At 34.2% G+C, this 15979-nt stretch overlaps 1 protein-coding gene and 1 long non-coding RNA gene across 9 annotated transcripts in view; one reads left to right on the top strand and one right to left on the bottom strand.

Moving 5' to 3' along the window:
• Positions 1-5381: 5381 nt before the first annotated feature.
• The window catches only part of MESK2 (misexpression suppressor of KSR 2), a 97702-nt gene continuing 87104 nt past the window's right edge, over positions 5382-15979 (top strand). For 3 of the 8 annotated variants that reach the window (XM_075310143.1, XM_075310149.1, XM_075310148.1), the window contains exon 1: positions 12737-13299. Coding sequence is in view for 1 of the 8 variants with exons in the window: in XM_075310146.1 (XP_075166261.1) it covers positions 6158-6306 (149 nt within the window). In the remaining 7 variants the exon portion in view is untranslated. Of the gene's footprint in view, positions 6307-12735; positions 13300-15979 lie in introns of those variants that run through there. The other 5 variants (XM_075310152.1, XM_075310153.1, XM_075310146.1 and 2 more) reach the window with 4 other exon arrangements.
• LOC142237548 (uncharacterized) lies at positions 8046-8881 on the bottom strand. Its single transcript, XR_012722506.1, has 4 exons — positions 8828-8881; positions 8543-8708; positions 8373-8478; positions 8046-8307 (listed from the first exon to the last, which is right to left on the bottom strand). It is a non-coding gene; the product is annotated as an uncharacterized LOC142237548 (long non-coding RNA).

Genomic DNA, 15979 nt, shown 5'->3' on the forward strand with positions numbered 1-15979 from the left:
TTCAAACTAAATATCCAGTGTAGTCCCTGCCAGCATTTCAAAGTTCCATTTCATCTTCATCGCTACCACAGACTCGTAAATGTCACTACAACCATCCTACTGTGATGGGGGGCAGCATATCATAAAGTACAAAATGTACTTCATACATGTATTTTGCCATCACTACTTTCACAAAAGCCATTTTATTTTTTGTGAAACGCCAAGCGCAACCAGCTTGTTATATTTTATTTAAATAAAAACGAAAATAAAGTTCTGAAAACATAGATTTTACGCTTAAAATTGTGAAAGGTATATTGGTGAACAATTTTTGATTTTCCAAATGGAATAAAGTGATTGTTTTTCAAATATTTTACAGACACGCTGCCTCCATCGAATAAAAACACTGGCTGATAGACGCTGCAACATGTAACTCTACCTCATCATTAATGCAAAAAATTATGTTAAATGTGATGTGATAGTGGTATAAATGTTATATTTTTAAGAATTTGTAAATATTTAATCAAATTAATAAATATCTAAACAAACGTGTTTTACTCGACCACAATGATTCTTTTACCACTATCTTAAAATGTGCTTTTTCTGATTGTTTGGAGGGTCTCTTATTGGCGTCGTTCTAAATTGATCTATAAAGGCACCTAAAAATTGCACTCATGCGAAACCTTTTTGTAGTAACTTGGCGTGGTACAACTTCTCAATAGTGATGGCACTTTTCCGACGAGTTCATTTTCGTTTTTATTCAAATAATTTATAATTATCTAGTTGTGCTTGGTGTTTCACAAAATATACAATTGCTCTTGTAACAATAGTGATGGCAAAATACTTTCATGTACATTTCGTACTTTTTGATACGTTTCCCCCCATCACAGTTGGCGATTGTTGTAGTGTCACTTACGATTCTGTTGTAGCGATGAGGATGAAATGGAAACTTCAGATGCTGGTAGGGCAATTATAAAACACAAATCCGTTTTAGTAAGTTGTTTTTAGTACGAAATGTCAGACTTATACAGCGCGAGATACTAATAGATAACGTCATCTATTGGGACAATAAAAAGAAACCCTTTCTTTTCACTATACCTGATATCTTGATTTCAGGTGTATTACTTATCTGTGTACAACCAGACAATGTAACCGATTCAGCATATTCAAATCAATACACCCTAATGTACATGGATACATGTATGTACATATTACATATCTGGACAGTTCAATGCTTATCTACAATCGACTTACCCAGAAATAGTTGTGCCTTTTTTGTGGGGAATACCATACTTTGTTTATGTAGTGGACAACTATCAGCCATTATCAGCCTTGGGAGAATGAATAATTTGGTCTACTCGTCTACAGCATCTGAATGGTAGATGAAAACTCACAACCTCACCTCTTTCCATTCGGCATCACATGGCATTGTTTTCAGCTGAATTTATTAATTGTAATTGCGCTGTCGTCGTCACCGCTGTAACAAGTTGCAATTCGCTATTTATCCACGAACCACAAACTTGACAAAAATAAATAAATGGTGAAGAGAAAAACAAAATAACACAAACAAGATTTTTTTTCTATAAATGAAACATTTATTTGTACACCGTTAAATGTAGATAGAGTGGGCATACTTACATTGTCATATCGATTGTCTGGGAAGATCATTGAAGTATTTTTATACGGCTCCGACAATACGGTTGAAATTTAGAAATTTGCAAAGGTTCAACTCCTGGCCATATTTAAGATATTATGTATTTCAGAATATCAGTTTGGTAACCCTGCCATATATAAAAAAAATTAAAAATGTATGTCTATATTCATAACAATTTGCATATAGTTTATCAAAGGAATTTGTATGGTAATACCCTGCCAAAATTTTTTTGAATTTAGCGGCACTTCTGAGAATCTCCACCACGTCGCAAGCACTCGCATACGATATCCAAAACTCGTCGCAAAAGTGCCGTTACTTTTGAGAAGTTGTACCACGCCAAGTTACTAGAAAAAAGTATCGCATGAGTGCAATTATTAGGCCTCAATAAGAGCCCATTCAAAACATTAGAAAAAGTGTGTTTTAGGATAGTTGTAAAAGAATCCTTGCGGTCAAGTAAAATACGATTTTTTTTATGTTTATTAATTTGAAAAAAAAAATATATATATAAATTATTCCATTTATACGAATAAAAACATATAAAACATTTTCATAACAAAGGATTTACGTTGATTTACAAGTTGCAATTCTGCTATATTCCGCTGATGCTTCAGCGCCTATCAGTGTTTATTCTTGATGGATACAGCGTGTCTGGAAGAATATCTGAAAAGCTATCACATTATTCCATTTGGAAAGTCGAAAATTGTTCACCAATAAATGTTGCTATCTGTACTGTAAATCCGGTGTGTTCATGAACTTTCAAAAGAGCAGACCTCTTTTATTCAGTTTTGGTCCTTCGAACCATTCATAAGAAAGATTGAACCAGCGAAAGGTGTTCTACATCAAAGAGTAGAATGAAGCAAAAAAACAATCCTTCTACGAAGAAGGCCGTGGAAAAGCGAGAAAGGAAGAAAGTCAAATAGGAGCAACGAGAAGGAGACGAAGAATGCAACGAAAAAGACAACGAAGAAGATAACGAAGACGAGAACGAAGAAGATACCGATGAAGATAACGAAGGTTATAGCGATAACGAAAAGGAGAAATACGAAGAAGTGAGAACCAAAGTACGATAAGAGAGCGAAGAAATAATAACGGAGAATTGATTTATACTGCCACGAGAGATCAACGACGAAGAAGAACGAAGAGGAGAACAAGACTACGGCATAAATAACATCTAAGAAACGGACGAAGTTATAAAAAATGCCTAGCCGTGGAGAATTGTACAAAGCTCAAGAAGCAATCCTCAACGATTTAAGGGGAATGCTAAAACATCTGAAGGAAGAGGTTACCGTGTACAAATGATACCAGGCACGATTAAAACGGTGGAGGAGAAAGGTGGAAAAGAGGAAAACGACGAATATTACGGCTCGAGGGCGTTCGCTAACACGCAGGAACTACAGGAAGTATTAATTATGCTGCTATTAAAGATGTCCGTCAGCAAGTTGTGCCAATAACACATCTTTCAAACCACTCCAATTACCCTAAAAGATTCTTAGAAAGCGATGCACATTTCACTTTTGGAGCCGCGCAGAATGTTTGAATTTCTCAAACATCATTTACAAAAAAAAAACAAGTATATACGGCCGTAAGTTCGGCCAGGCCGAATCTTATGTACCCTCCACCATGGATTGCGTAGAAACTTCTACGAAAGACTGCCATCCACAAATTTCAACTCACGTGGTTGTTAAATATCATATACTACCACCACGTACCAAATTTCAACCAGATCGGGTGAATTTTGCTTCTCGAAAAGGCACCGGAGGTCAAATCTGGGGATCGGTTTATATGGGAGCTATATATAATTATGAACTGATAGGAACCAATTCCTGCATGGTTGTTGGATACCCTATACTAACATCACGTACCAAATTTCAACCGAATGTGAAGAATTTTGCTCTTCCAAGGTGCTCCGGAGGTCAAATCTGGGGATCGGTTTATATGGGCCTATATATAATTATGGACCGATATCGACCAATTTTTGCATGGGTGTTTGAGGCCATATATTAACATCACGTACCCAATTTCAACTGAATCAGATGAATTTTGGTCTTCAAAGAGGCTCCGGAGGTCAAATCTGGTGATCGGTTTATATGGGGGCTATATATAATTGTGGACCGATATGGACCAATTTTTGCATGGTCATTAGAGACCATATACTAACACCATGTAGCAAATTTCAGCCGGATCGGATGAAAATTGTTTCTCTTAGGGGCTCTTCAAGCCGAATCGGGGGATCGGTTTATATGGGGGCTATATATAATTATGGACCGATGTGGACCAAGTTTTGCATGGTTGTTAGAGACCATATACTACCACCATTTACCAAATTTCAGCCGGATCGGATGAAATTTGCTTCTCTTAGAGACTTCTATATAGCCCCCATAAAAACCGATCGGGGGATCGGTTTATATGGGGGCTGTATATAATTATGGACCGATGTGAACCAATTTTTGCATGGTTGTTAGAGACCATATACTAACACCATGTACCAAATTTCAGCCGGATCGGATGAAATTTGCTTCTCTTAGAGGCCTCGCAAGCCAAATTTGGGGGTGCGTATATATGGGGGCTATACGTAAACGTGGACCGATATGGCCCATTTGCAATACAATCCGACCTACATCAATAAAAACTACTTGTGCCAAGTTTCAAGTCGATGGCTTGTTTCGTTCGGAAGTTTGCGTGATTTCAACAGACGGACGGACGGACGGACAAACTCAGATCGACTCAGAATTTCACCACGACCCAGAATATATATACTTTATGGGGTTTTAGAGCAATATTTCGATGTGTCACAAACGGAATGACAAAGTTAATATACCCCCCATCCTATGGTGGAGGGTATAAAAAAAAACACATGTTGATATCTGTACTGTAAATCAGGTGTGTTCATTAACCTTCAAAAGAGCAGACCTCTTTTATTCGTCAGCTCTTCACTTATGGTTTTATTTAAATAATAATAAGCTAGTTGCGCTTGGAGTTTCATAAATGACTCTTGAAATAATAGTGATGGCAAAGTACTTTCATGTACATTTCCTACTTTTTGATACGCTTCTCCCTTCACAGTTGGCGATTATTGTAGTGTCACTTACGAGTCTGTGGAATATATTTTAATTTGGCGACACGCCCGTAGTCGTCGTGGATTGTGGGCTTCCCATACGAAATGCAAGTAAACAGGTGTTCTCGTATAACGATTGGCAAAAACTGATCGGTGGCGGATTCATTCTCTGCTCCTTATAATTCTACTAACCGATACTTTAGACCCTAAAAATGTAACAGTACCAAAAAAAGCCGTATAGGGTTTTGGAAAGGCCGTCCACGAAAGTTTCATCTAGTACAAAAATAAAAGACACCTATTATCTTCTTATTTACGAATATACCGAATATACAATTCGGTGTTTACAACAATGTCTATTATTTTTGCGATGTTTTCATTGCTATCTTATGTACTATGTAATAGAGTGTTGAACATTAACAATAAGTTGAAGAAAATATGTGCCGTGCCAGCCCAGGTTCTAGTATTGTCTAGGGGTTGCATTTTACTGATCGCTTAGTGTCTAGCAAATACCACTGAAATAGCTTTTGCTTTTGTAATCTTTTCCATTAACTTGGCTTGGTTTGTTTTCCTCATAAACAAAGCATTCGCTAGAAACCGAGAGTCATCGAGAGTTTGTTTTGCAAAAACTAAAATTGAATGGCGCTGAAGTAACTGACGATGGGTTGAATAGTCTTTCGTATGTCACCGCCACCACTGGGCCGGCCAGTCAATACAGACCAGACCATTGGGGGAACACAAAACGCGGGTGCCATATGAGATTAAATCGAAACGCCTTTTAATTGAATTTTGAATGTCGGTCATTTGACTTTGTTTGGGGGTGATCCAAACACACCCTCTGGCGATAGTTCCACTTGATTGGTTTTACAATGAAGCAACCAAGTTCGGATTTGAATTTTTCGTTTGGGGTTTCAATGGATTTTGTGGAAAAATTATACAACCTAACATTTGGATGACACAAGCTCTCTGCTATAGAGTGTGATGGGTGCGTTTATTTTTACTCGGGATTTCAAATTTAGAACATAATTGCGAATTGAATGCGGTATTTCAAAACTTCTCCCCGTCGATGTTGTTTTCAATTTCAAGCTGAATGTTGAAATCATTCGCGACGTGATTTTTGTCGAGTTAACAACGCGGGACAAACAGTGGAAATTACAAGTGCTCGAAGTGAAAAAAATTCCTTGTGAAGTAGACAAAACAAAAATAATAATAATAAAAAATTTGTGTAATAATAATAACGGAAATTCAAATTGCATTACTTAGCGAAAATACCCCAGCTTAAAAACCATAAAATTTAATCGTTTACTAACCTTGCCTCATAAATTATTTCAAACAAAAGTGCCATCTTTACATTTGTATAGGAAAATAATAAATCAAATAATTAAAATACTCATTAAAAAAATAGATTTTAGTAAACAAATTTGAGTGTGCTTTTTTTGGTTTTGTTGTTGGAAAACCTCCAAATACACAACAGAATGCCCCCAATCGAAGAAAGACTTAAATTGGACTTGGCCATGGATGATACAGCCATGTCCAATAGACCTCAAGCTGTGAAATGTTTTACCATCAAAGAGCCAATATTTGTGGATGGTTTTAGTAATCCTGGATATATGCCAGAAGGAGGGTAAGTAATTTCCATTGTGTTATTCTCCCACAAGAAAATGTTTTCATTTTTTGTTTGCCCTCATAAGATACATTTGTTGATGAAAGCTTTTGTATTGCAAGCGTTTTTTAAGCAACATGTTGCTTGGTTTAGTTTTATTTATCTGGTATTGAATGTGAAACAAACGAAAACTTTACATGTGGGAAAGCTTTCATTATTTAACGGCCACAAGCTTTACATTTTGAATGGTTTAATATGAATTTTTTTGAAAAAGAAGTTATTAATAACGGTAAGTAATATTGAAACAGGGAACGTATATAATATATATAGGTGCCCTGTTCAATTTAGAATGATTTCGATAAATTAGTAATTTGTTACTGTCAATATCAGCTATCGATTTTCTTTACTTTAAGACAATTCCTTGGGTTACAACTTTATTTGTGCCAAATATTCGTTTTTAACGAAAATCAAATAATGTGTGCTCGTCATTGATAGGGCTGTCATTCGGGATCGATTCTTATATTCCCCGGGATTCGGGATTTCAAAATATTGAATCCCGGATCCCCGAATTTTTCGGGATTTAAATTTTTTATTAATAAACTGGTGTCTTCATTCAGTGTGGACTGTGAGAGATGTTTTTTATCTGCAATAAGATAGGATCCCGTACATATATATGGTAAAACTTTGGATTTTAAAGAGATTACTTAAAACGATGAAGTATACAAGAAAATCCTTAAAATCTTTTGTTGAGTACGAAAGCAATATGAAATAGCTTTTTAATTTATTTTTGTGTTCATATTTTTTATTAAGTATCCATTTGAAATTGCTTTTAATTTCCCTGCCAGCATTTCAAAGTTCCATTTCCATATATGTTTATCAGGACGGAATGTCTGTGTTTGTAAAGAATCTTACAGTGTGGCCAATCGCTACGAATTGTCGGCGATTACTAAATAATCGATAATCGTGGTTTTCTTTTCCCCGGAGTTTTTCCATTCCCGGGAGAGCGGGAATTTTTTTCGAATTTCTCGGGATCTCGGTCAAAGGGAAACCAACTTTGATGTGGCATACATTTAGACAGTTGAATAAATTAGAAACCGCCTAAAGTTACGGTTTTAAGGCGCTGTCTGGACAAATGACAATACCCAATAAACACAGGACCCAATAAACACAAACGTTTGAAAAATGCTAAATTTCAACAATTTTTCAAACATTTTTTCAAAGGATTAGGGTAATATTCAAGTTGAGAAATTGTTGAGAAAATCGCGTTCTCAACAAAAAACAGACATTACCCTCAACAGTGAAATTCAACACATTAGCAATAATATCTCAAGTGTTATCCTCAAATTGAAATGCATCGCTACTCAATAATTTGTCAAACAATTTTCGATGCGAGTCAAATTCAAAATTAACATCGTTGCAAATACTTTTCAACCTAAATTTGTATGAATGATATCCACACTTCAAATTGAAAGTCAAAGCCAAAATTCTATGAATTTTGTATAATTTATTCATGTTCATCAAAATAAAATATATAATAATGCACTACACTACATAATACACTACAATACCAATTGATAAATAATAATCTTATTAAACATATCAACAAATAAGAACAAAAAAAAAAAATAAAAACAAACAACAAAACTTCAAATATCTTAAACACTTTTGCATTGATAATTCATTTTCCTTCCTTTTGGTGTCATAAAACAGCATTAAAATTTATTAAAATGCGGGTAATTTGAAATTAGGAATGTACTGACCGCGTGTTAGAATTGATTTCCAGCAGAAGGAATTCACAAAATATCCATTTTAAACTGATAATAGCATATGAATTAAACTGACGATGTGCTGCACATTTTCATCCAGAAGTTTTTTGATTTCAACAATTTGTTGTTTTTAACAATTTTAATTGGTTGCGCTTGTAATGTTTCTGGAAACTTTTTATTGTCGATAAGTCACTCATTTTTCATTGGTCAGCTTCTTAATGTTTGCAAGAATGTAGCATCCAAAGATTTTAGTTTTCTGCAAAGAGATTTAAATTTAGTGACTTCTCTAAAGTGTTGATTTAATTTTTCATATTGACGTACCAATTATTATAAACTATTTGAAACAGTTCCAGTTAATTGCCCACCATTTTTTCACCGGTCAGCTTTTTAATGTTTTCAAGAACGTAGAATCCATAATTTTAGTTTTCTGCAAAGAGATATATATTTAGCGACTTCCATAAAGTTTTATTTCATTTTTTATTTTCACTTACCTATTTTTATAAACTATTTGGTTATTTGTCTAAAATTTTCCATTTTTTTATTTCTTCCAATTGACCACGAACTTCGTTGCACAAATAAGTATTGAAAACCACATGGTTTTTTCGTTGCATTTTAGGGTAGTGTTTTGTCAAAGTTTTCTCATATTATCTTCAACACCTTTTCAAAGATTTCGTCAACATTTTGGCAAATGGGAAGTAATTCGCAAACAATTTGAAGATGTATTGAAGATGAGCTATTTCAAGTCAAGTTTAATTTATGTTGAAAATTATATTTACCCTCAAACTGAAAAATTGTTGCATTTGAAAAACGCTCATCCTGTGTTTATTGGGGATGAGCGTTTTTCAAATGCAACGACTTTTCAGTTTGGGGGTAAATGTAATATTCAATATAAATTCAACTTGACTTGAAACAGCTCATCTTCAATACATCTTCAAATTGGTTGCGAATTACATTAAATTTGCCAAAATGTTGACGAAATCATTGAAAAGGTGTTGAAGATAATATAAGAAAACTTTGACAAAACATTACCCTAAAAATGCAACGCAAAAACCATGTGGTTTTTAATACTTCTTTGCACAACGAAGTTCGTGGTCAAGTGGAAGAAATAAAAAAAAATGGAAATTTTTAGACAAATAACTGAATTTGCTCCAAATAGTTTATAATAATAGGTAAGTGAAAATAAAAAAATGAAATAAAATTTTAAGGAAGTCACTAAATGTTTATCTCTTTGCCGAAAACTAAAATTATGGATTCTACGTTCTTGAAAACATTAAAAAGCTGACCGATGAAAAAATGTTGGACAATTAACTGGAACTGTTTCAAATAGTTTATAATAATTTGTAAGTCAATATGAAAAATTAAATCAACATTTTAGAGAAGTCAATAAATTTAAATATTTTTCCAGAAAACTAAAATCTTTGGATGCTACATTCTTGCAAAAATTATGAAGCTGGCCGATGAAAAATGAATGGCTTATCAGAAAAAGTTTCCAGAAAGATTTCAAAGTGCAACCAATTAAAAATGTTAAAAACTCGATATTATTCCATATCATTAACTTCTGGATGAAAATGTGCATCACATCGTCAGTTTAATTTACATCCTATTATCAGCTTGAAATGGATATTTGGGAATTCCTTCTGCTGGAAATCTATGCTAACACGCGGTCCATCACGTTCCTAATTTCAAATTGCCCGCACATTAATTAGTTTTAATGCAGTTTTATGACACAAACAGGAAGGAAATCGAATTATATATGCAAAAGTGTTTACAAATAATGTTTAAGATATTTAAAGTTTTGTTGTTGTGTTCTTATTTGTTGATATGTTTAATAAGATATTTATTTTTCAATTAGTATTGTATTGTGTAGTGTAGTGTATTATTATATATTTTATTTTGACGAAAATGAATAAATTATACAAAATTCATAGAATTTTGGCTTTGACTTTCAATTAGTAGTGGTGATATTATTTATACAAATTTTGGTTGAAAAGTATTTGCAACAATGTTAATTTTTAATTTGACTCGCATCGAAAATTGTTTGAGAAAATGTTGAGTAGCGATGCTTTTCAATTTGAGGATAACACTTGAGAAATTATTGCTATTGTATCGAATTTTACTGTTGAGGGTAATGTCTGTTTTTTGTTGAGAACGCGATTTTCTCAACTTGAATATTACCCTAATCCTTTGAAAAAATGTTTGAAAAATTGTTGAAATTTAGCATTTTTCAAACGTTTGTGTTTATGGGTATATAAAGGGTGATTTGTTAAGAGCTTGATAACTTTAAAAAAAAAAAAAACGCATAAAATTTGCAAAATCTCATCGGTTCTTTATTTGAAACGTTAGATTGGTCCATGACATTTACTTTTTGAAGATAATTTCATTTAAATGTTGACCGCGGCTGCGTCTTAGGTGGTCCATTCGGAAAGTCCAATTTTGGGCAACTTTTTCGAGCATTTCGGCCGGAATAGCCCGAATTTCTTCGGAAATGTTGTCTTCCAAAGCTGGAATAGTTGCTGGCTTATTTCTGTAGACTTTAGACTTGACGTAGCCCCACAAAAAATAGTCTAAAGGCGTCAAATCGCATGATCTTGGTGGCCAACTTACCGGTCCATTTCTTGAGATGAATTGTTCTCCGAAGTTTTCCCTCAAAATGGCCATAGAATCGCGAGCTGTGTGGCATGTAGCGCCATCTTGTTGAAACCACATGTCAACCAAGTTCAGTTCTTCCATTTTTGGCAACAAAAAGTTTGTTAGCATCGAACGATAGCGATCGCCATTCACCGTAACGTTGCGTCCAACAGCATCTTTGAAAAAATACGGTCCAATGATTCCACCAGCGTACAAACCACACCAAACAGTGCATTTTTCGGGATGCATGGGCAGTTCTTGAACGGCTTCTGATTGCTCTTCACTCCAAATGCGGCAATTTTGCTTATTTACGTAGCCATTCAACCAGAAATGAGCCTCATCGCTGAACAAAATTTGTCGATAAAAAAGCGGATTTTCTGCCACTGATTTTGGTAATAAAATTCAATGATTTGCAAGCGTTGCTCGTTAGTAAGTCTATTCATGATGAAATGTCAAAGCATACTGAGCATCTTTCTCTTTGACACCATGTCTGAAATCCCACGTGATCTGTCAAATACTAATGCATGAAAATCCTAACCTCAAAAGAATCACCCTTTATAATGTTGATCCTTACATGAGCCATAAATCATAATACGAAAAATGTTTACAATGGTTTCTTTCGGTACAGTTTTCAGCAGAACACTATTAATATAGTGGAATTTTTTTGTAACATTAAAAAACTGTTTGGAAATGAAAGCAACTTATTTCGATTTCACTATCATGTAATACCTCATTCACATTACACTTCCAAAATCCACTTTCACTCGATTTCAACTGTCATTTGCCTTATAAATAAGGGATTTAATATCCACTTTTAATAGATTTCGCGCCTAATGTGAATGAGATAGAATTAAAGAAACTATCTTAATAAAGGTTGGAATTTTCATATTTCATAAAAACATCCTTGTAATAATTATGAAATTATGCAATTGCAAACGAGTATCACATAAGTTAAAATGTCCATTTGTTTATAAAGGTTTACTCAGTCTATCAGAATGTCGGTTTACAGAAATATGACAATCATAAATTGGGAAGCGCAATCTTCTTTTTAACAATTGGAATGTGGGCTAGAACCAACGACTATGTTATGTCCCATAAGGCAACTACTACTGCTTGGTACCGTAGTCATTCACATTACACTTCCAAAATTCACTTTACCTAGATTTCGACTGTCATGTGCCATATAAAACCCTCTATTATATGAAAATTAAATAAATTTCCCGGGAATTCCCGCACTTCCTTCCCGGGAAAGCGGCAGCGAAAAAATAGCAAATTCCCGGGATCCCGTTCCCGAGAAAAAAACCCTACGCCGAGCATATTATTGGCCTATTATGTGGCCGACATTCCGTCCGGAATAACTGATAGCCTGTAAAGCGCATTATCCATATCAGAGAATGAAGCCGCCGAGTCGCGCCGCCGATTTTAGCCGTCGCCGACCCGTTTTTAGCAGTCGACGCCGCCGCCGACTATGTCGACTCATCTCGACTAAAATTTAGCCGCCAATTAATCTAAAATATTGATTTATATCAGAAAAAATTAATAATATTTGTTACAGTTTTTGCCAAAATTTTGAACTTTCCACGTTTAATCAATTAGTATCAAGTTGCTATAATAGTTTTACAAAAATTTAGCTCAAAAAATTTGAATGAAATGTAAATTTGATTGTAAGATTGGTTGTACAACTAATCTCATTACAATTCGAAAAACTTCAAATTGATTTTATAATAGATAATTTTGCGCCGCCGAACAGACAATTTTTTATCGGCTTAGCCGTCAAGCCGCCGCCGCCGTAGTCAAAAATTTAGTGTTAGCCGCCGCCGACAAAAATGGGTCGGCTTCATTCTCTGATCCATATCGAGAATTTAAATTAAACGACAATTCAGTGTGTGTGAACTTCTTTTACAATATCTTCGTCGATACATATTTATTGAACAACAAATTTGTAAGGAGCGCTTTTCGATTTGGTTATACTACGCCCTCTTGATACGTTCTTGCGACTAACTACTCACAACCAAGCAACCAGCTGTCAAACATGCAATGCTCTCGATTTGCTTTTCTGTGTTTCTCTACATTTCCAATTAGACAGTTTCCCATTTGACGCGCGAGTGCTAATGAAAAAATAAGAAAGAAAAAAAGATATATTTCTCCTAATTTTTAACAACGAATTACAAAGCTTAGTCAAAGGAAGCCTAGAAAATAAGACAGCAATTAGATTTTGCAAGAAAATTGCTTGTGTGTGGCCACCAAAGTTGAATGTGAAAAACAATCTGCAAGGAGATATTGATTTTTTCCAACGAATTATCCAAAGCTGATACAATTATTTATCAGAAAATTAATAAAAAAAAAAACAACAAGAAAAAAACGTCATCGACAAACCATAATTGCTACATTTATCGATGAGACATTTTGCAAGCTTTTAAGGAAAAAATTTGTCAAGTATAAAGACGAAGAACCTTGGGAGATACAAACAATATTTTTTTTTAGTGTGACATATATTTGGAAATAGAAGTTGAATAAGGAAAAAAGAATTTTTTTTTATTACTGCAAGACGACCTCATTTTCCTTCAGAGCCGTCAACTAAATTTGTCGAAGAACCCCCTGTACAAGAACACAAATTCAGGTAAGTTAACAATTTGTTGTATGTGTGGTGGTATTAGATCATAAATAATATAAGCTCCGTTCGAGAACCCTATAATTTTTGATAATTATTACAAATTTTTACTGGAAGTCGTTCGTTTACACCAAAACGCCAACAAAAGAGAGCCGGAGAGAGACTACATTTGACAGTTATGAGATAGAGAAATTGCAAGTTTTTGCTAGAGATTTTTCCCCCAGTAAAATCTTGCAAACCATAGCATAGTTTGCCAGCTGGTTTATGATAACAAACAAAGTACCAATACAATGTACATGTTCGGCAACTACGATTGGAAGTTAAATATACAGGATTCGTTTTTTGTTTTCAATGTTTTAGCAGCTGAAATTTTCAATGTGCAAATGGTTACTGGATACCGTTCGTGTACTTTTCAGCAATTTTAAGCAAAGAGTGTAAAATACACTCTTATTCTCTTGCTAGTTTTTACTGGATATTTTTTACTGGAAAAGTACGCGAACAGACCTATAGTGAACGACATATCAAAACCAAATGAGGGCGTCATTATGAAAATAAAAAAAAAACTAAATAAATAGCAGCTGATCTTTAATAACATACACATACACACAGTCAAATACACATTCTCACTCACTATCACTTTTATCTCTCTCACCTTCATTTTAACATCTCAATTTTGCTCCATAAAAATAACCAGCTTTTGATTTTGTCTTTACATCTCATTGATTTTGTATCCTTTCTATATCCTACTCCTTGTTATCTCTTCTATGCAAGACAAAAAACAACAAAAATCAACTTCATCATCATGGCACACTTTCACCACTTTGGTCTATGGGTTGGTGGGGTGTTACACAACCCCATTATTTTCTGTTTCAACTTTGGTGTTAAGTCGATTCTTCCTTTATATTAAACGTCCTTTCTTGTGCTTTTTGGTTGGTTGTTTTTATGTTATGCACTGTGATTCCCAAATTAGGAATATAATGAATTCCTGACTTACTAGGGAAATATTGATAGTAGTTATACTATGTTGGTCTAACTCAATTGAGGAAGTTTTGATAGGCAAAGAATTATATTTGGCTTTAGCATACTTTCTTAAGATTAAGATCTACTCCAAACTGTGGTTAACAGTTTATAAATTATTCAAATATTTGAAATATTCCAATTTTAAATTTTGAATCATTATGAAGGCGAGTGCCAAAATAAGATAAGGGATCTAAGCCCAATGATGAAAATGATTTCAAGACGATTTCATTCGAGCGGCGATATTCTAAATTTATCATTTCGTTCATAGCTTTTTTATACATTAAAAGTTCACCACTATGGTATCACATTTGACCGAATAGACTAAGGGCGTTTTCGTTTCGCAAAAAATATGTTGCCTTGGTGTTACACTACTTTTTCCCTCATTGTATTTTCGCCCAAATGATAGTGTCATTCCAAAGTTATTATTAATTCATAACATTTTTAGGGATACAGGATCCAAAATCTATGACAGTGTCCTTCATATGTGGCAATCAATTTCGAGAATGTTGCACCTTTTTCCCCAATCGAAATCGCATAAGAAAGCCTGAAATATCGGAAAGCCAATATACCTAATCTAACCAAATATCTTTACATATTATAATTTTTAATGCGAGTTAATTGGACATGCAGATTAAGGAATTGGTACTTTTAAGCTATTGAAAAGAAAATGCCAGACACCCATCTTGCAAGCCCGACTATACAAATGTTTCAGTGTCGGCCAATCCACATTTCCATAGGCTGAGTGAGATGATTCAATTTCGTTGATTGGGATTCACCTGGACACGTTCGTCCGTACGATTTTCGAATCAAGCGACCAGGAATTTTTCTATAATTTATTGAAATTTAAAATATTTGCAGGTCTTATTACGAAATAAATTTATATAAGCCAATTATTCGATGTAGCTCTCATATACACCAAGCTCTCAATTTAGTGATTACTTTAAATTAAAAAAAAATACAAAAAAATCATAAGCAAATACCCTAGTAATAAAAAGATTTGAAATCATATAGGTCTTTATAATCCCTAGTTTCTGATACTAATACTAACGAAAATCTTTGACTTTTTGAGCTTCTGGAAGCCAGCTATGGAAGCCAGAAGTAGGTCAATGGCTAGCATATCAGCCTTGCATACAAATCGTCCTGCTTTCAATCCCAGTTTAGGCCAGACACCAATTTTTTCATTGGTGAAAAGTGTGGCCGAGCATTCGGAGTCAGATTTCATCAATATTATCTAGATTCTGCCACTTACAGAATTTTTTCATCTGTGAAGTCAAAAATCAGTAGCCACGATTTTCGTATAGGATAGACGTTAAAAGTGATGTCCATATCAAGGCACACATATCTCGTATTTATATGAGTCGGGTGCTAAAAATTCAGCCACTCCTTATGGCTTGGTTCAGAACTAAGAGATAGGCATTTAAACTATTCGACATTTTCGATCGTAGTTGTGTAAGGATTAATCTTGTTTCTGTTGGAAAAAGGGATCAAAAATCGAATTTATCGACTTTGAACTGATTTGGAAAATCGACCTTTGTGAAAATACGATTTTTGACGTCGCTATAATGACGAGATATTAGTAAAAATATTTCAACACATTTTCCATTCGACTCTTAATTTAAAAAAAAAGTCGATTTTGTATTACTATCAAAAGTCGATTTTCCAAAAATTT

This window comes from Haematobia irritans, chromosome 5 (genome assembly GCF_050003625.1).
Source record: "Haematobia irritans isolate KBUSLIRL chromosome 5, ASM5000362v1, whole genome shotgun sequence".
In the NCBI taxonomy this organism is placed as follows: Eukaryota; Metazoa; Arthropoda; class Insecta; order Diptera; family Muscidae; genus Haematobia; species Haematobia irritans.